Raw genomic sequence first — 21,171 nt, 5'->3', positions numbered from 1 at the left:
ATAAACTTGTTTTTTCATCTATTTAAAGGGAAAAAAGCATGTAACACATAGAGATATTTTACAAACCACAGTCTCCCTTTAAGGATCATATAACATCAAAAAGTCAAGAGAATTTGTTTGGCTTTTTAAAATGTGGATCTGAGATAAAAGAATAGTCCCTGAGTAATACAAAACTGAGTTTTCTTTTGTAATCTCAGAGTTTATGATCCTATCTGCCACTCATTGCCTGAATTTATATTTCCTTTTTTTTTTTTTAAGATTTTATTTATTTATGAGAGACAGAGAGAGGCAGAGACACATGTGAGGGAGAAACAGGCTCCATGCAGGGAGTCTGATGAAGGACTCAATCCCCAGACCCAGGGATCACGCTCTGAGCCAAAGGCAGACAGACACTGAGCCACCTAGGCATCCCAATTTATATTTCTCTTTTTTACCAGAAGTTGAGAACTTTCTAGTTACAGTAAAAATATCCTACTGCTATGAAAGATAAATGTACATTTCCTTCCCAGATAACTTATTCCAAACTCTTTATTCAACAAATCATCTTTCAACATGAGAATTTTTTTCAAGTAATGAGTAATCCTGATATTTTTGTAAATTCTTAGTTTATTTTAGAATATCACTAATCCAAATTAAGATCCTTAGGAATCCATAAAAATTGATTGCTCACCAGGTACTGCATAGCAATAGACCGTCGAAGAGGCCCAGGAGGTCCTATTAGAAAGACATCTTGCCCTAAAAGATCCTTCTGCATCATCCATTTTAGATGCTGAATTACAGATTGAACCACAGAGTCTGAAACTTCAAGGGGGGAAAAAAGATAAAATGAAATGCAAATCAGACTACTACTTATAAATCTCCAAGCAATAAATTCATATAGTCTATTATATTTTAAAAAGCATATTTATCTATCTGTATACACACACACACATCCATTGATATATACACCTGGTGAATTCTCACACTGCTCACACACAATAAAACCATTGTTATTAAGGTTAAAACAGGACAAAGTTTATGATCTCACGAAGAATCATATAATCCCACATTTAAAAGCTTGTAAGAACATTTGAATGATCACCTATAATGTCACCAAAGAAATAAAAGTGATTTTCAAGAGTGATATAAGGAACTAGAATCAATACCACAATTTTATAGCCCAATACTTTTGTTCTAAAAAGGGGACATGATCAAATCATCCCAGACAAGTCATGGTTATCATATTTTTTTTAAGATTTTATTTATTCATGAGAGACAGAGAGGGAGGGAGGGAGGGAGGGAGGGAGGGGGAGGGGAGAGGGAGAGGGAGAGAGAGAGGGAGAGAGAGAGAGAGAGAGAGAGAGAGAGAGAGCGCATGAGAGGGAGAAGCAGGCTCCATGCAGGGAGCCTGATGTGGGACTCAATTCTGGGTCTCTAGGATCAGGCCCTGAGCTGAAGGCGGTGCTAAACTGCTGAGCCACCCGGGCTGCCCTGGTTATCATATTCTTTAAAAATTTAAGAAAACTATATTATAACTTTAAGTTGGCAATGGGTTGTGAGGGCTCACAGTAGAAGACGACTTCATTCCAATGCCCATCTAAGTCTACTGTTAAACCACCCATCAATCTGCTCATTTTCTGCAGCATTTTGTAAATGTTTGAAGTAATACAATTAACTTGTGCTTGCTCATTTGTAAATCACCAGCGGCCCAGGAAGTGCATTCCTAGGTACATAAGAAAAACTCTTTTCCTTATACCTCAGGAGACATATGGAATACTCACAGAATGTTATTCAAAACCGAATATAACAAAGAAAAATAAAACTTAATCATTTTTTAAAAAATTAAAATACAACTAGAGACTGGAAATGGATGAAATGCACATAAAAGAATATTACATAACAAAAATGGAATGAACTACCAGTACTTCCAATAATATGTTTAAGGTTTTTTTAAAAAATATTTATTTATTTACTTGAGAAAAAGAGAGTGAGGGGGAAAGAGAGGGAAAGGGAGAGAGAGAGAGAGAGAGTGCTCCTGCGCACATAAGCTGGGGAAGGGGCAGAGGAAGAGGAAGTAGCAGACTCCCTACTGAGCAGAGAGCCTAGTGTGGGGGCTTGATCCCATGACCTGAGATCATGACTCTAGTGGAAAGCAGATGCTTAACTGACTGAGCCACCCAGGCACCCCAACATATTTAACTCTTAAAAGGTATAGTAATATTAAAAAACAAAAAAGGTGTAGTATTCAGTGAAAAAACTAAGTCACAGAATTAATCTCATATGATACTACTTTGACAATGCTCAATAAACTAGCAAATTAAACTTATTAGAAGTAACTATATGTATAATAAAATAATGCTTGAGAAGCAAAAAAGCAAGAGAATGATAAATTGAGGATAATGGATACCTGGGCAGGGAATTAGATTCTCATGGAGATCTTCAATTGTGTTTGGTAATATTCTAGTTCCTAGACTGAATGTGGGTTACAGTGTTTCCTTTACTATTGTGTTGCATTTTACACATAAACACACACATATATACATATACATATATGTATATCCTAAAAGTCCTTTATATGTGTTGAATATATACCATATTTTTTATACTTTGTTTAATCCCCCAGTGAGGTCATGAAAGAATTCAAAGATTAAACTAAGAACACTTACCAAGGCTAAAGCTGTGCTTACCCCACCAACCCCAACCGCACAACCTTACAAGTATAGTCTACTCCCCTGCCCACAAAGCTAATGATTAATCATTGGAAAAAATAAAGATGAATTTCTGATTTTCTTATTCACAGTGAGATGATCAAGAACAAGGTTTGGGGCAGCAGGGCTGGTTTGTCATGTCACTGGGATCACATTAAAACATTCTATAATTTCCCCAAACCAAGTGCCCCTATGTCTGAACATCAGGAGACTCATCATCTAAGTGGAAGTGCTTGGCTTCTCTCCTGTCCTCTATGAATCCTCAACAACATGCACAAGGGAGCATATTACCCACAAGGAGGCAAAAACTGATCCTTGGAAGAGGGGCTGAAAAAAATTCTTAGGGACACCTGGTTGGCTCAGTGGTTAAGTGCCTGCCTTTGGCCCAGAGCATGATCCTGGAGCCCCAGAATCGAGTCCCACATCGGGCTCCCTGCATGGAGCCTGCTTCTCCCTCTGCCTGTGTCTCTGCCTCTCTCTGTCTCTCATGAATAAATAAATATATTTTTTAAAAATCTTAGATGTTACAATGGTCTGTTGTCCACTAAAGGCATATCGTATGTAAGTTATATAGTTATCTGCGGTATTGACATTTCATGAGATTGGAGAAAGACAACTGGGGGGTAAATATCCTCAGAAGAGCAAAAACGAAAAACAGATTGACAAACACTGCTCTAAGACCTAGACCATTTAGAATCTACCGAGGCGTTTCACGATGCTATGGAAGCAATGCACCTGAGATTGGAGATTCAACTTAATTTATAACTATTAATTGTCCACTTAAACTATTTTCTTTCCTACTTCAGGCTTAATTCCATCTTTGTGATATATAGTCTACTCTTTCTTATTTCAAGATGAGTCATTCTGTTTGCTGTTTAAGAAAATAATTAAGAAGCTCTAACTTTTCTATTATAAAATTACACAATGTTCCCTATCCTACAGATCTACTAACTCTTCTTATGCCAATACCAAATACATAATTAAAAACCTAAACACTTTAGGGATTTTTTTCTTTATGTTTTTACAAATCCCAGCTTTGGCCACAGGCCCTGTCTACACTGTCCTTAACAGTTTGGTTTCAACCCTTTGTATTCAGCTTTGGCAATGTGCCTGACCTTCCATTACCTGGACGTGACTATTTAAGATATGACATCTCCAAAGTTATAGAAGGTAAAGCCAAGTTGGTCTCTTCAGCTTCCTCCCACTGTTTATTATTTATAACTATCTGTAACTATTCATAATCACAGTCTCTATTTAGTTCCATATAGTTCCATTCTATTTTGAATGCCTTGACCTTGGAACTATATACATTTTCAAAACATTTTTAAAGTTGAAGGCAGCAGTTTCTAATCAAATGTGAGGTCTGCCCCTCACAAGTTGTCAGTATCAATAAAGTGCTGAGGTTTAGGAATTTAGTAAAGAATCAATTATACCTATAATTACGGAGCAGTTTGTATACCATGTACTTTCTTAAGTACAAGAGAAAGGCATGGAGTTATTTAAAGTAGGAATCCTGGGAACTGAGTTTAATTTTGAGTATGCTCAGGAGTACCTCACTCAACACGATCCTCATGTTGAGATCCACTGGCCTAAGGCACATCTGACAATTCTCAGCAATCCTTTCCTCTACTCTTGCCACTCAACCGTGGCTCTCAACTAGTGGCAAAATTGCCACCACTGTATGCCTGCCAGAAGGCATTTGGAAATATCTGGGGGTAATTTTAGTTGTTGCAAAGCTTTCGATGATGAGGGATAATCTGGAACACTATTGACATTTAATGATACTAAATACAATGTCCAAGACAATTCCATATGCGCAATACGTCAATGGCACTCTTGTTGAGAAATACAGTGCCTGGGTTTGTTTTTTTTTTCCCCCAAGGTTTCTGTTGCTTGCATACCACTAATGAGTTTATTTCTAATTAGTCACAATTAAGCCCGGAGGAAGAGCTCCTCTTAGTTTCCTCTAGCTTCTGAAAAATTAAATTGTCAGGAAGGCAAGTCAATAGTGAAAAAGTTTGGATTGAGCTGCTAGGTACCAAGAGATCTAAGGCATCACATTTCAGTTCTATGTAAGTTTCTTTCGTATAGCTGGCCTTGTAGTCTATACTATACCTCCAGTAAGACTTCTTTTCCCTTACTTTTTTCTTCCCCAATAGACAGGGATAATAATTAATAATAATAATAATAATAATAATAATAATTTATTGCATCCTTTTCATGTACCAGGTGAAAATACAAATGATTTTTCATACAGGATCTCTTTTGGAACTCACAACCACCCTGGAAGATAGCAGACTATACTGTGTCAGGATACAGAATCAGGCCAAACTGTTCAAATCCCAACTCTGCTGTTTACTAGCTATGTAAACATCAGTTATTTCAACACTCTGTGCTCAGTTTCTCCATCTGTATAACAGATATGACAAATGTACTTATTTATAAGGCTATAATGAAGATTAAATCAGGCACTTAGAACAGTGTGTGGTAATAGTGCCATATAAGCATTCTTTAAATATTCATTACCTACCTTTCATGAATGAGAAAATCAAAGTTCTTGAGGTGCTATCATTTACCCACAGTTGCTAAGCATATAAACCAGGACCTAGACCTAAGCTTTTGAGCTCAAAGTCTGCACTTTAGCCATTATGTCCTATTGCCCCTCCAAAATCTTTTTAACAGGCTCTATCTTCAGATCCAAGACTTTCCCTACAAGTGTGAGCCTCATGGGGCTACATCAAATTTAACGGACTTGCTTTTCTGGACATTAATTCTATTTCTTGGCTTTTGAGGAGGACAATGATATCATGCTTTACTTCTTTTATTGAAATTTCCAATTCATTTTGTTGTTTACATTATGAGGACTTGTTTTTCTTAAAAAAAAAAAAAAAAAAGAAAGAGAGAGAGAGAGAGAGGGAACTCTCATTTTTTATTCATATTTTAGCATAGTCTATTTTGTCAAAGAAAATATTTAATTTGTCAAAAAACTGTATTACACTACTGAAAGAAAGCATCATGTACTGCTGTGTGGTGTGTCTGTGGTGTATTTTACATTAATGCTTAAAACTAGCTGTATTTTTAGGATGGCCTCAAGAAACCATGAGTCATACTTAAAAGCATTCCAGAAATAGAAACAAGATGTAAGACTGTACATTACGAACATCTGCAAAACAAACTGCCAAACTGCCATGCATAACCTAATATAAACACAGCCCTGTGCTCAAGAGAAAACCCTGACTTCAATGTTTTTAGGCACAAGATGCTACCTTCCAGGAGTCCACATAATGATAAACTGATGTCAAAATAATACCAGAGAGCTTGATCCTATATTCTAACATTTCCTTCCCTATGTAAAAATAAAACATCTGGTTCATGTTGGGCTACATTCCATATTCAATCCCTAGCCAATACTTGTTTCAAAAAAAAAATATGTACTATTTTTGCCCAGGCATATTCAAGGGCTTTAAAATAAGTCTATTAAAGGAATCCAGATTATAATTTTCTCTCTCCACAGACTTAAATTTGTCATACATGTAAAGATTAAAATTAAAATTTCAGAAAATTATGCACAGTTCTAATTTCATTATAATAAGTCCTTTAAAACTAGTGATGTTTTCTAAGCATCTCAAGGGGCAACATATTATAATGGAGGGGAAAAAAAAGGCTTTGAAGCCAAACAAACCTAGTTGTGATTTCTCATCCTGTCCTTTATCAGTGTCCTTGGACAAGAATTCTGAATCTTCTGGGCTTAGGTTTTCTTATTTTCAAAAGAGTAGTAATAATAACACTTATCATGTATGACTATTATGAGGATTACAGGTAAAGCACCATGTCAAACCCCTCAGCCAATGAGAACCACCAAAGGAAAGATATTAAAGCCTTATCCTCACCTGCAAAATCCTCAACCTGATGTGCATCCTAGACAGCAGGCTGCACAGTGTGGATTTGGTGGTAATGAATGGGCTTCTGGATTTATACTCAAATAACCTTCTGGACCTAGAGCCCACCCTGAAGAAATAAAGAAGAAAGGAAGGGGATCCCTGGGTGGCGCAGTGGTTTAGCGCCTGCCTTTGGCCCAGGGCACGATCCTGGAGACCCGGGATCAAATCCCACGTTGGGCTCCCGGTGCATGGAGCCTGCTTCTCCCTCTGCCTATGTCTCTGCCTCTCTCTCTCACTGTGTGCCTATCATAAATAAATAAAAATTTTAAAAAATTATTAAAAAAAAAAGGAGAAAGGAACCCAATATTTACCACACCCCTAACTAGTAGAGCTTATGTTAGGTATTCTTCATGGCATTTTATTTTACACACCACAGTTATCCTACAAAATAGTATAGAAAGAATTTGAACCCAAGCCTGCCACACACCCCTGCATTCATTCCTACCACATCATGAGAGATTTCAAAAGAATCACATCTAATCTTACTGCAAGTACACGTTCATTTACTAAATAATCACCTATCACTCTACTTGGATAAAATGGACATCAAAGTAAAAACATACAGTATGTTTAGAACTGAAATCCTCATTATTTACCATAGGCTAACTTAACTAAGAAATTAAATCATTCACATAACTACATTTGTTAAGGAGCTACTATATAGGCTTAGCACCAAGAACACAAAAACGAATATTAATAAGGTCCTCTAAATGTGTCAAAGGAAAACAATGCATATATATATAAAGCCTCAGTTTACATAAACCCATTCATCTATAATGTAGACTGATGAGTCTGATCCAATATAGCTATAATCAAAAAAAAATTTTTTAGATTTTATTTATTTATTCATCAGAGAACAAGAGAGACAGAGACATAGGCAGAGGGAAAAAGAGGCTCCCTGATGTGGAACTCGATCCTGGAACTCCAGGATCATGCCCCAAGCCAAAAGCAGATGCTCAACCGCTGAGCCACCCAGGAGTCCCACTATAATCAAAATTAAATGAGAAGTACAGGGGATCCCGGGGTGGCTCGGCGGTTTGGCGTCTGCCTTTGGCCTGGGGCACAATCCTGGAGTCCTGGGATTGAGTACCGCATTGGGCTCCGGGCATGGAGCCTGCTTCTCCTTCCCCCTCTGTCTCTGCCTCTCTCTCTCTGACTATCATAAATGAATAAATAAATCTTAAATAAATAAATAAATATAAATAAATAAATAAATATAAGAAGTACAATCTTGGCCAGCACAGTACTCAGCATAGAAAAGGCATCCAATTTTTGTTAAAACAGGAAAAACCACCAAAATTCATTAAAGCATATCCTTGTGCAATGGTTAAGTGTCAAGCTGTTTTTTTGTGTAAAGATATCAGAATAAGACTATATATATATGTATATATATATATATACATATATATGCATGTTTTTCTTGTATTTGCATACAGAAATACAGAAAAGATACCCCTGAAACTAATAATATGGCAATATTATTTCATAATATTTGGCATATATATTATGCCAATAATATGGCATAATATTTCATAATAGTATGAAACATAAATGGCAACAGAGGTGAAACTAGGATTTCTCAATGTGCACTTTTTTATATTGTTTTGGTTTCTGAACCACATAAATGTATTATTTCTGGGCAGCCCGGGTGGCTCAGCAGTTTAGCGCCGCCTTCAGCCCAGGGCCTGATCCTGGAGACCCAGGACTGAGTCCCACGTCGGGCTCCCTGCACGGGGCCTGCTTCTCCCTCTGCCTATGTCTCTGCCTCTGTCTCTGCCTCTCTCTCTCTGTGTCTGTCATGAATAAATAAATACTTTAAAAAAATGTATTATTTCTACAAAAAAATAATGTTACCTTTTTTAAGTCAAGTTTTAGAAAATACTTGAGATAGGAAAATTTCTGTAATATAATGCATTGTGAAAATGATCACAAAATTGTACATATAGAACATTTTCTTAAATAATGTATGTAAATAGTCATTCATAAAAACACTGTGTACATTTATTTATAAGATTTGACTCACACAAAGTATGTTTTCTGACCAAAATTAAATTGGAAATTAATGATAAAAGTATCTTTGGAAAATCTCCAAATATTTAGAAACTAAATAGCACACTTGTGAATAATACATCAGGTCAAAGAAGAAAAAAGGGAAATTGCCAACCACATGGAACAAAGAAAGTGAAAACAGAATGTATCAAAATTTATGGCACGCCAGGAAAGCAGTACTTAAGGAAAATTTTATAGCACTAAATGCCTATGTGGAGAAGAAGGAAGGATTTCAAGTTAATCACCTCCAGATACCAGAAAAAGAGCAAGTGAAACCCAAAGATATGCAATTTATACTGATCAGAGCTTAAATCAATGAAATAGAAAACAAAATAATTTTTTAAAAAATCAACGAAACCAAAGGCTCATTCTCTGAGAATATCAATAAAATTGACAAATCAGGAAAGACAGAAGAAACAAATTACCAAAATCAGGAATATGAGATGGGGGTTGACATGAGTACATATATTTCCAATACTGAAAGGAGAATCAGTGAATATTATGAAAAGTTTTATGCCAGTACATTCTACAACTTAGATGAAATGGACAAATTCCTTGAAAGACAAATTCCTTAAAAAAGTCAGCTATTCTTGGGGTACCTGGGTGATTGAGTTGGTTAAGTATCCAACTCTTGGTTTCAGCTTAGGTCACAATCTTGTATTCATGGGATCCAGCCCTGTGTCTAGCTGGGCACTGAGCATGGAGCCTGCTTGAGATTCTCTCTCTCTCCTCTCCCTTGGTCCCTCCTCTCCCCCCACGCACTCTCGCAAGCACATGCTTGCCACTCTCTCTCTCTCTCTTAAAAAGAAAAAAAAGGCAGCTGTTTTTCAGCTAATACAAGAAAAGTTAACTTCAATAGCTATATCGAACAAAGAAATTGAATTAGTTAAAAATCTTCCCATAAAGAAAACCCCAGGCCAAGATAGCCCCAAGGTGAAGTCTACCAAATAATTAAGGAAAAAAGCCAATTTTATACAAACTCATTCAGAAAACTAGAAAGGGGGAAACACTTCCCACTTCATTCTGTGAGACCAGCATTGCCTGAATACCAAAATCTGACAAAGACATCACAAGGAAAGTGTTATGGACTGAATGCATGCCTCCAAAATTCATATGTTGCAATTCTAACTCCCAACATGAGTATTAAGGGTACTTCTATGTTGAAATTAAAAAACAATACCACTTATAATAACATCAAAAAATATGAAGTAGTTGAATGATGACAAAATGTATACAAGACCTGTACACTGAAAACAACAAAAGGGTGCCTGCAAAGGTCAGTCATTTAAAGGCCAAACTCTTGATTTCAGCTCAGGTCATGATCTCAGGGTCCTGGGATCAAGCCCTACGCCGGGTTCCATGCTAGGCAAGGAGTCTGCTTTAGATTACCTCCTTCCTTCTTCCTGCCCCTTCCTGCCTGCCATGCCCTTCTATCTCAAAGAGGAAAAACAAAAAGCAAAACAAAACAAAACCATTACTGAGAGAAATTAAAGATGTAAATAAATGAGGAGATATACCTTGTTTATGGATTGAAAAGCTCAAAATTATTAAGATATCAAGTATCCCCAACATGATGTATAGATTCAATGCAATTCCAATCAAAATCTCAGCAGGCTTTTTGTGGAAACTGACAAGCTGATCCTAAAATCAGATAGATGCAAAGGACCCAGAAGCGAAAACATCTTTGTAGAAGAGCAAAGATGGAAGACTAATGTTACCTGACTCAAGACTTATTGCAATACTATAGTAATCAAGATAGTGAGACTTTGGTGTCAAGGCAGAGATCAATGGAACAGTCTAGAAATAGACTTAAAGTATATATGAACAACTGATTTCTGGCAAAGGTACAAAGGCAATTCAGTGGAGAAAGGATAGTCTTTTCAGTAAATGGTTCTGAAATAATTAGATAACCACATGTAAAAACAAACTTTGACTCATACCTTATATAAAATGATCTTTGACCCACATCATGTATAAAAATTATTTTAACATGGATAATCTAACTAAATGTAAATTGTGTATACAACTGTGAAGACATGTAGGGAAAAAAATGTGATCTCTGGTTAGACAAAAATTTCCTAGGTATGATACCAAAACCACAATCCATAAAAGTAAAAACTGATAAATTAGATCTCACTAAAATTTAACACGTCCACGCTTCAAAAGACACAATTAAATAACTTAAAAGACAAGTCACCAACCAAAAGAAAATATTTGCAAGTCTTATATCTGATAGATTTCTTATATCCAGAGCATTTGAAAAACTCTCAAAACAACACAAACAATCCAATTAAAAAAAAAGTGGGCAAAAGGTTTGAACAGATACTTCCAAAAAATATACAGATGGCAAATAAGCACATAAATAAATGTTCAACCTCACTAGTCACTAGGAAATGGAAATTAAAATTACTATAATATACCACTACATACTGATTAGAATAGATGAAATTAAAAAGACTAGCCATACCAAGACCTGGCAAGAATGTAGAGGAACTAGAAGTCTTATACATTGCTGGTAGAAATGGAAAATGACACAACTTCTTTGGAAAACAGAATGGCAGTTTCCTGAAAAGTTAAATATCTACTATGTGATACAGCCATTCCACTCCTAGGTATTTACACGAGAAAAAAGAAAGTTTTATGTCCATATAAAGATATACATGAATGTTCAGAGCAGCTTTACTTCAAGAGCCTCAAAATAGTAACAGTGATGTCCATCAACAGATGAATGAATGAACAAACTGTAATTACTCAGCAATAAAAAGTAATGAACTATTAAGACATGCAACATGAAAGTACCTCAAAATAATTATGCTAAGTGATAGAAATCAGACAAAAACAGAGTATATATTATATGATTCCATTTATATAAAATTCTAGAAAATCCATATATATCTACAAAGCAGATCAATGATTCCCAGAAAATGGAAGAGCCAGGGGGCATTTTAAAGGGGTACCAGTACACTTTGGGGGGTGATGAATTTATTTGATCAATATTTTAACTACAGTGATGTTTCATGGTTACATACATATATCAAAACTTATGAAACTGAAAAATAACCAACTTATTAAACTGTACATTGAAATATGAAATTTATTGTACCTGTAAATTATACTTAGTAACATTTTTAAAAGATTAAAATATCACATTAAATGTTAACAGAGTTTATAATTAGAGTTATAAATGATTTCAGTTTTATTCTTTTGCTTTTCAGTATTTCAGTATCCCAATTTTTTCTATTCGTTGCATTTGATTTTTATAATAGGAACAAAAATGTGTGTATTTCTTTAGAAATACCACATTGCAAAGTAATAATAGCCATACTGGAAGTACAGAATAACTGATACACAGGGAAAGTAGTAATATGATGGGTAACATATATTAGAGTATCTTGACTAATCAACAGATCACAATTTAAACACCCAAAATTCAATTTGCAACTCAGCTTCTTATAAAGTTCTTATCATCCATAAAATATTGTTACATTGTGATAATTTACTGAAGACATCTTTGTTGGTCTTAGGGTAGCTAGTCATATTCATGATAAGACTATACCAACCAAAAACATAAAATAAAACCAAAGATATGACCTTTAGTATAAACACATCTCAGAAGAACCAAGAATTTTTTAGGCCCTGTCAAATGAGTCCAAGTTCTCTAAACATAAAGCATGAACTTTTTATTTCTATGACTCAGGTCATAGAAAAAGTGATTATAATAGATGTATTCTTTAGTAAGTTTCACTTTAAACATGAGGGCTTTATTAGCTATTTTTAAAGTTACAATCTAATACATACTTACTGTAATGAAGAAAAAAAATCCAAAAATGTAAAAAGAAAAATGATCTCTCTTGACCCCTTCCATTAGCAGCCGCACTCCTAACCAAATGCCCTCAAAAAAAAATAACCTGGAGTGTAACCTTCCACACTTTTTTCTGCATACAAAAGGATGTATAATGTACCTATGAAAGGTGTTTAAGCTGTTAAAAGAAAAATAGTATCAGACTTCATATACTACCCTAAAGTCTGCTAACTTTTGTTTTTCAGTCTGCAACTTTTGCTTAACAATATGGCATGGCCACCCTCAAGGTCCACAGATATAAATCTAACATTCCTTTTTAACAGCTCCAAAAGATTCCATAACACGGGTAAACAATAATTTATTCAACCATTCCTCTACTGACACACTCATTGCTTCTAGTTTTTGTCACTATCAATAACACCAAAATGCTACAATACATATTGTGTACCAATACCCTTTATATATTTACTTTTTTTCCTTAATGAATGGAACCTGAAAAAGAAACTGCTACATCGAGGTATACATATTTTTTATTTTAATAGTCACTACCATATTACTTTCCAAAGAAGCCCTATCAACTCACATTTCTACCAGCAATGTATGACAACACCTTTTCCCTGCAATCTTGTAGGTAATGGATAGTATAATGCTTTCTGTTTTTTAAGATTTATTTGACAGAGAGCAAGTGTTCGCATGCATATGCAAGCAGGGGAAAGGGCAGAGGTAGAGAATCTTCAAGCAGACTCCCTGCTGAGTGAGGAGCTCCACACAGGGCTTGAGCCTACATCCCATGAGATCATGACCTGAGCCAAAACCAAGAGTCCTATGCTCAACCGACTGAGCCACCCAGGTGCCTCTATAATACTTTTTAATCTTGGCCCAGGTGATACATGGAAATTCCTATTTTATAGTATAATTTGCATCTCTCTAACTATTAAGAAGGGTTGGAACATATGTTCATATACTCATTGGCCACTTGGATTCCCTCTCCTGTGGCAGGCCTATTTAAATTCTTTGCCTATTTTCTACTGGATGATATGATGTTTCTCATCAATTTGTAAGATATATTTGTATATTAAGGGTATTAATCCTCTATCTATCTATCATATGTGTTAGCTATCCATTAAAATGTCACTTTTAAGTTAGGGGTTTACTACCTGAATTCATTTTCTCTTTCAAACAATGTCATCGTTAGCAGTTAAATTACCACATAGATCCAAAGAAGCCTATTTATACATTACATAATTCAAAAATTGTGCATCTGCAATGAAAGTTGCAGAAAGCAGCAAAGAAAATAAAAGGTAACAAAATGCATCAAGAAATGTTGTCTTTAGCATGTTGCCTAGGAGAAAGAAGACGAAAGAAAATTTAGGCACTGAATGAAGGCTACTGTAGCGACTCTGGAGGAGACTTCAGGCCATGGGACACAGCTTTAAGAGTTGATGGGACTCTTCCCTTTGAGGGCGCTACTCTACAGAAATCTCAACTGAAATCTTTGTCTCCAAGTAAATTCTAGTGTAGTGAGTAGCAATTAGTACACTACTGAAAATAAGGCAAATCTGAAGGATCGAACGCTTTGCTCCTCAGACTATTGTTGAAGCTCTGACTCTATTCTGTAAGTGATTCTTAATTAACACCTTCCTGGAGGCCTTTTGTGTAACTTTGCCACTCATTCATTAAAACTGACAAGCAGCTGAAATGATCGCAGACATTATCCACAGACAAAAAAAATGACCATTTTTTCCATGCTACTGTCATTTACACATTGATGAATTCTCAAACCTCTTGAAATTTTTTACAAACATCCCTGTCCCCCAAAAAATCTTTCACATGGTCGACTTTATGCCAAAAATCACCACTTTAAAAGCACCATGTTGTAATTCTTGCATAAAACCTTTGTGTGCCCTAATTGCTTGGATATGAGTTCAGTGTGTCCAGCAAACCTTAAGCGACCTCACATATAATTGGTCCACTGACTGCAACAAGAATATTATGTAAGGAAGCAGAAATATACTCTGAAGTCAACTTTAAAGACATCTATTAAAAACCTGCTACCCTGGAGCATAACTTCATAAGGCAAACACTGGAAGAAATACCAGCTTGATACAATATAGTTTAACTTCAAGAATAAAAGCATGAAGGAACCCTTTTTCAACAGCTAACAATTTCATCTAAGGCTTGAGATTCGGTTTTCATACAAAAAAGTAAAAATCTTCAATTACCCACTTGAACACTTGCAGGAGTGAGACTAGGGACTAAGATGGTAAGTGGGAGTTATAATGGTTAAGGCAGGAGGTGACAAGACCTAGATAATAAAAAAGCTGAAGAACAGTCTAACTCCTCTGTCTGTTATGTGCCCGGCACTGGGCTAAATGCCATGTCCAACCCTGTTCAAGTAAGAAGCTGACGACCAACTATAAAATATAAGCATTCATTATCTCAGTTGAATGGTCAGTGAATTAAGAAATTTTACTTTCATAAGATAATACTGCTTTCACATGGTTCTAAACTGAATTTTAGACTACTTGAGAATATTCCCAGTCTACAGCATCTCTGTCGGCTAATAAGATCTCTGCCACTTCTATTAAAAAGATGTTAAATATGAGTATCAGGGTTCATGTTTCGACACTGTAATTTTTTATTTCTTCATTACTAGAAGACAATAATTGATTTTCAGTGCTCTTGGAAAAGACAGAAATAAAATAGCATTGCCATGCCTCAACTATTTCAATATTTTTCAGTTTTCAATATTTTTCATACTCCTAAATTCCAAAGGAAACTAAAAAAAAAAAAATTTCCAAAGGAATCACTTAACAGACCAATCTTCTCTGCATTCTCAAATTTAAAGAAAAGTAGCCAGAAATACTGTAACAGATTATTAAAGAAAAATCAAACTGAAGTCAGGAAATCTGGGCTTTTGCTACTAATTAGTCCTCTGACCTCTTTCTTACGGTCCTACTTTCCTGATTATGAAATGAGTTTCAAAGAGGATAATAATTGTTAAAGTTCCTTTTCTTAACAAAAATCTGTCTTTTTATGTTTCATTTAAAAATGTTAAATATGCAAATAGCAAAGAGTTAAATGGAAGCATAAATATGGGTAGGAAAGTAACAGGGTATCAAACTTCAACAAAACACCATTTTCAAAATATTTATAAAGTAACTCCAAAAGAGGTTAAAAAATAGTATAGATATTAATTATAAATATATATCAATCATAAAAATAATATATATAGATATATATCTCAAAGTTCTCTCATAACCAAAATCCATTATCTCCAACCAGTCATGTAATAGAAAGAGTAAAGCCAAACAACTATGGCTTTCCCGTCATGGAAACAGTCCCTGAGAGAGGGAGAAGTAATTCAAATAATATGATACTTGAACAGAATATAGTAAGTAAATGCCCCAAAACATGTTTTATTAATAAATAATCAAATCCAATCAATATGTAGCAACCATAATATGCTTATGGAGATATGTAAGATTTTAATTGACTCAGCAACTTTTCCTATTTCAAGTTAACCAAACTCCCAATTGTCTTTTCCTTACAAATGGGTGCTGTTGCTCATACAAAAGACAGAAACAATGTTAATAACTTACTACTGGGTAAAACATGCTACTATCACTTTGATATACAAATACTACTGTATGTAAAGATACTTATGTTATGAATATGGTGGGAACAATGATGAACGCATAGCAAGCACAGAAAATGCAAATTGAAGTCTATACACTATCCAATTACTTTCAATATAAACTCTCTTCTGATAAATTTCAAAGAGTAAACTACTAACAACTAAACAGAAAGGAAGTGAAAAATTTTGATTGCATAACAAATGTATGAAAACAGCAATAAGAAGTCAAAGTATGCTAAACTAGAAAATGTTGAGGGTTTTTCTTTGCTTTTCTAGGGGTTTTTTTGATGACAATATATTTGAGTTTTGCTGTATTTAAAAACTGATACCTTCTATACATGGATCTTGATCTAAGCCAACCTCTACTATGCTGCCCCCAGTCATTTGCAAAATATGAAAACATGTTCATTCAAAAGCCAATGTTTGTAAGACTTAAAATTGATTGATATTATTACTAAGATCACTAGTAATGATTCCCTCCAGATTCATTTTTTAAGGGTATAACTGAATGAAGATGTAGATGTTTTTAACGTATCTCTTAAGCAGAATCATAACAACCCTTAATATTAACCATATTCAACAGTGTTACAGTCATAGGATAATGGGAAATAAGGAGGAACAGAATCAGGAGATTAAGGAAATGACTGTGTCAGGGACTCATATTTATTAAGTACTGTGTACTGGGCACTATCTTACACATTTCACGTAGGCTATTTGAATCCTATTTGATATTTGAGGCTTATAATACATCCATTAGGTTGAAATGATTGTACCCATAGTATCAAGGAGATTTGGAGCAGTTAAAGGACTATAGAAACTCACACATGGAAGGAAGGAAGGAAGGAAGGAAGGAAGGAAGGAAGGAAGGAAGGAAGGAAGGAAGGAAGGAAGGAAGGAAAGAAGGAAGGAAGGAGAAAAGAAAAGAAAAGAAAAAATAGAAAGAAATTCATATCTAGGAAAAAGTACAGATAATTTTTTTTTAAGTTTTTTTTTTAAGATTTTTTATTTATTTAATCATAGAGACAGAGAGAGAGAGAAGAGAGGCAGAGACACAGGCAGAGGGAGAAGCAGGCTCCATGCAGGGAGCCTGACATGGGACTTGATCCCGGGTCTCCAGGATCACACCCCAGGCTGCAGGCAGCGCTAAACCGCTGCGCCACGGGGGCTGCCCAGATAAAATTTTAAACATAATCCTCCCCCTACCAAATAGATGTTTACATACAGAACACAAACTATGTAACAGTTTTCCTACCGTCTCTCACCAGTGGATATTACGCCTCACTTCTGAAGTTCATTATAAAAGTTAGCTACATTCATCATAAGAAAAGATACAGAAATCAGGAGGAAAATGAGTGGTTTTTTTTTTTCAATTATCATGTAAGGTGTTAAAATCTATTTTGTTAAGTTTTCTCTAGGTAAATACAACAGTTTCTTAAAGATTGAAGAGTCCCTAGGCTCACCTCCAGAAAAGAAAACCTATCAATTACAATATGATTAGGCATAACCAGTAAATAATGAACATTAAAAATAAATGTTCCTGACTCCCCCACTTCTAGTTAGGATAAAGAGACTTGAAGAGAATTTTACTTTCAACCTAACAACCAGAACAGGGCAGTTGATCTGTAAAACTAAGTTTCCTAAAACCCGTCATAAAGCTAAGAATACAAAGATATCTGAATGAACTAGATTCTAGAGAGTAAGGAGTAATTTCAGGGAGAGAAGAAACCCACAGCTTACTTTAATACCCAGTAGGATGGCAGGAGGAGGAGGAATCTGACCTAGGTGTATCAGGATAAAGCTGAACTTTCAGCAAACTTAAAATGGCCACACACAAGGTGACATGTCTAATCAACCTACTGAGAAGTTTCAGTCATGAGAGGATCTGCACCTACCCACTAACTCCTTCCAAGTGGCACAGGGGCGAACACTAATACCCAGACACAATGACAAGAACGGAGAGTTTATTCTTCCTGAAGCATGCTGGACCTTTTGTGAGTCCAAGGCAACAACCCACAAGGCTGGGGATGGGACAGAAAAAGCAACAGAAATCCCTCCAAGGCGCTTCATGTCTTTATACCGTATAAGGCAGCAGTTCTCAAGGATGGTGTTAGGGCATAAATGCTGATATAAATTCTTCTGCAGCACTCTTGGCCTTCATTGATATGACCTCTGGAGGCCAGAGGCAGGGCAACAGCATCAAGAGAGATCGGGGTTGAAGCAAGCGGAATATAGGACTAAATGGCAAAGTTCCCCAGCAATCCAAAGATGCAGCTCAACAAAGAGAGACTAGCCATGGTTTGTAGAGCTGAAAATTCAGCTAGAAAGCATAAAGAAAACTCTGGAATCTCACCAGAATTCACATCCCAAACATTACTAAGAAAATCCTGATCTTTTCCTCAATACCTTTGAAGGCAGAGATAAATGGGATCTAACTAATCAACAACAAAGCCCAGTCCCAGCTCAAGCACGTATTAGTTTGACTCAGCATTCCTCCTCCAGTGGTCCCCACACCCCCCACCATAGACATGGGGCTTAGCAGATGAAGAGGCATGCCCTTTTTGGGCGTAAATATCATTTACTTCAGTCTCTACTTCTTTTATACACAATGTCTGGCATACAATAAAATATTATGAGACAGAGAAGCAAGAAAATGTGATCTATATTCAAAAATCAGTAAAAGCAGTTCTAAAAATGGCCTATATGCTGGAATTATTAGACCATGAAAAATGTTAAAATATCAAGTGCAAAAGGAGGACAACATGAATGTATTCAAGCATGAGAGATGGAAAATATAAAGAAAAGCTGAATGAATGTAGAAATGAAAAATATACTAGCAGAAATGAACGAATCAACAGGTGGGATGAACACAAGACTGTACAAGGCTGAAAAGAAAATCAATCAACTTAATTATGGTCAAGAATTTTCCAAAACCGATTAAACTTATTAACCCAGAGACTCAAGTTGCTCAGAGAAATGCAAAGAAGGTAAATTCAAAGAACACACCTAGGTACACCAAAGCCAAACTTCTAGTTAAAAAAAAAAAAAAAACTAAAAAGAAAAATTTAAATGCAGATAGAGAAAAAGGGCAAATTACAACTATTAGTACAACAAAAATGACAGCTGACTTTTTATTGGAAACAATAGAAACCAGAACATAATAAAATGATTTCTTTAAAGCACAAAAAAGGAAACAAAACCCAAAACAAAACAAAAACTTGGCATTCTATATCCAGTGTGTTGGGGGGGAATTCCTTTGAAAATGAAAGCAAAATAAAAACACATGTTAAGATGAACAACAGATAAAGGGCACCTGGCTGATTCAGTCAGTAGAGCATGCAACTCTTGATCTCAGGGTTGTGAGTTTGAGTTCCACCCTGGGTGTAGAGCTTACTTTAAAAAAAAAAAAAGAGGAGTGCCTGGGGGTTCAGGGGGTTAAGCAACTGACTCTTGATTTCAGCTCAGGTCATGATCTCCGGTCTTTAGATTGAGCCCTGCATCTGGCTCTGCACTCAGTGGGTGATCTGTTTAAGATTTTCTCTCTTTTCCTCCACCCCTCCCCCTGCTCATGCTCCCAATCTCTCTCTCTCTCTCTCAAAATAAATGAGTAAAATCTTTTAAAAAAAAGAAAAGAAAAGAAAAAGACAACAGATGAGAGAATTCCTATCACAAGCCTACTAAAAAGAAGCGCTAAAAAAAAAACTATTCTGGCTGAAAGGAAATGCTTTCAGATGGATGTCTGACTCTGCAGGAAGAAATGAAAAGCAACATAAAATATTAAAATATGGGTAAATATTAAAAACTTTAAAAATAACCTCCATTTTATACATATATATTTAATTTAAAATTCCATTGGTTGCCTAAAATAAAAAATAACAATATTGTGGTGTTCTTAGCATATGCAAAATTAAAATATATGATAGCAAGACTACCAAGGTTATGAGAGGTATAGGAAAGTATAGTGTTGAAATGTTACCACATTGTTCCTAAAATATATCTTGTATTTGAAAGTAGACTATGATAAGTTCAAGATGTATATTATGATCCCTAGAGCATCACTCTTCACTAGAGTACCCACTAGTCATGTGTTGCTGTTTAAATTAATTAAAATTAAATAAAATCTAAAATTAGTTTCTTTAACTGCACTGTTCACATTTTGAATGGTTAATAACCACATGTGGCTAGTGCCTGCTATAGTGGACAACACAAATATAGAATATATCCATCATTTCAGAAAGTTTCATTGGACTGAACTATACTAGAAAAAGAGGTGTAACTAGATAGCTAATGGAAGAGACAAAATGGAATATATTATCCCTGAAGAGAAGAAGAGATGTGTATAAAAATATAAACAGGAGAAAGAGCAAAATACCATAAAGATGGTTGACTTAAACACATCTACATCAATAATTATATTAAATATAAATAGGGTGAGCATTCTATTTCAAAGAAAGAGCTTGTCAGAATGGATAAATAAGCTGCTCATAAGACACACTTGAAATATAAAGGCACAGACTAGCTGAAAGTAAAAGAATGAAAAAGACCATACCATACAAACACTTAGCACAAGAAAGATGGTGTGGCTTACATTACTATCAGACAAAATTAACTTTAAGAAAAAAACTGTTACCAGACAAAGATAGCATTGCATAATAATAAAATGGACCATTTATAAAGAAGATATAACAATTATAAATGTGTACATACCTATTAGAGAGGTTTGAGATATACAAAATAAAAATTAATAAAGGGAAAAACAGACAAATCTACAATCATAATAGAAGTTCTAACACCACTTTATCAGCAGTTGACTGAAGAGGTAGATAAAATCAATAAAAACATAAATGACTGAACAATACTGTCAACACTGACCTAATTAATATTTATAGACTACAACACCCAATATCAGCAGAACACTAATTTTTTCAAAGTTTACATGAAACACCAAGAAAGTCCATATGCTGATTGTTAAGTCTCAGTAATTCCAATTTCAAAGAACTAAAACTCTACAAAGTATGTTCTCTGACCATAATAGTATTAAATTAGATACTCTGAACA

The 21,171-nt window shown here is 35.2% G+C and overlaps 1 protein-coding gene across 2 annotated transcripts in view; it reads right to left on the bottom strand.

The window, feature by feature from the left end:
- VWA8 (von Willebrand factor A domain containing 8) overlaps positions 1 to 21,171 on the bottom strand; it is a 342,943-nt gene that overhangs the window by 301,845 nt on the left and 19,927 nt on the right. The window contains exon 3 of one of the 2 annotated variants that reach the window (XM_055335701.1): positions 671 to 801. The exons of the other annotated variant lie outside the window; for it this stretch is intronic. Coding sequence (XP_055191676.1) covers positions 671 to 801 — 131 coding nt within the window. The remainder of the gene's footprint in view (positions 1 to 670; positions 802 to 21,171) is intronic. 2 annotated transcript variants of the gene reach the window in all.

The sequence above is a fragment of the Nyctereutes procyonoides genome, unplaced genomic scaffold, assembly GCF_905146905.1.
Source record: "Nyctereutes procyonoides isolate TBG_1078 unplaced genomic scaffold, NYPRO_anot_genome, whole genome shotgun sequence".
Lineage (NCBI taxonomy): Eukaryota > Metazoa > Chordata > Mammalia > Carnivora > Canidae > Nyctereutes > Nyctereutes procyonoides.
Note: the sequence above shows the minus strand (reverse complement) of the source record. Positions and strands in the feature narration are given on the sequence as shown.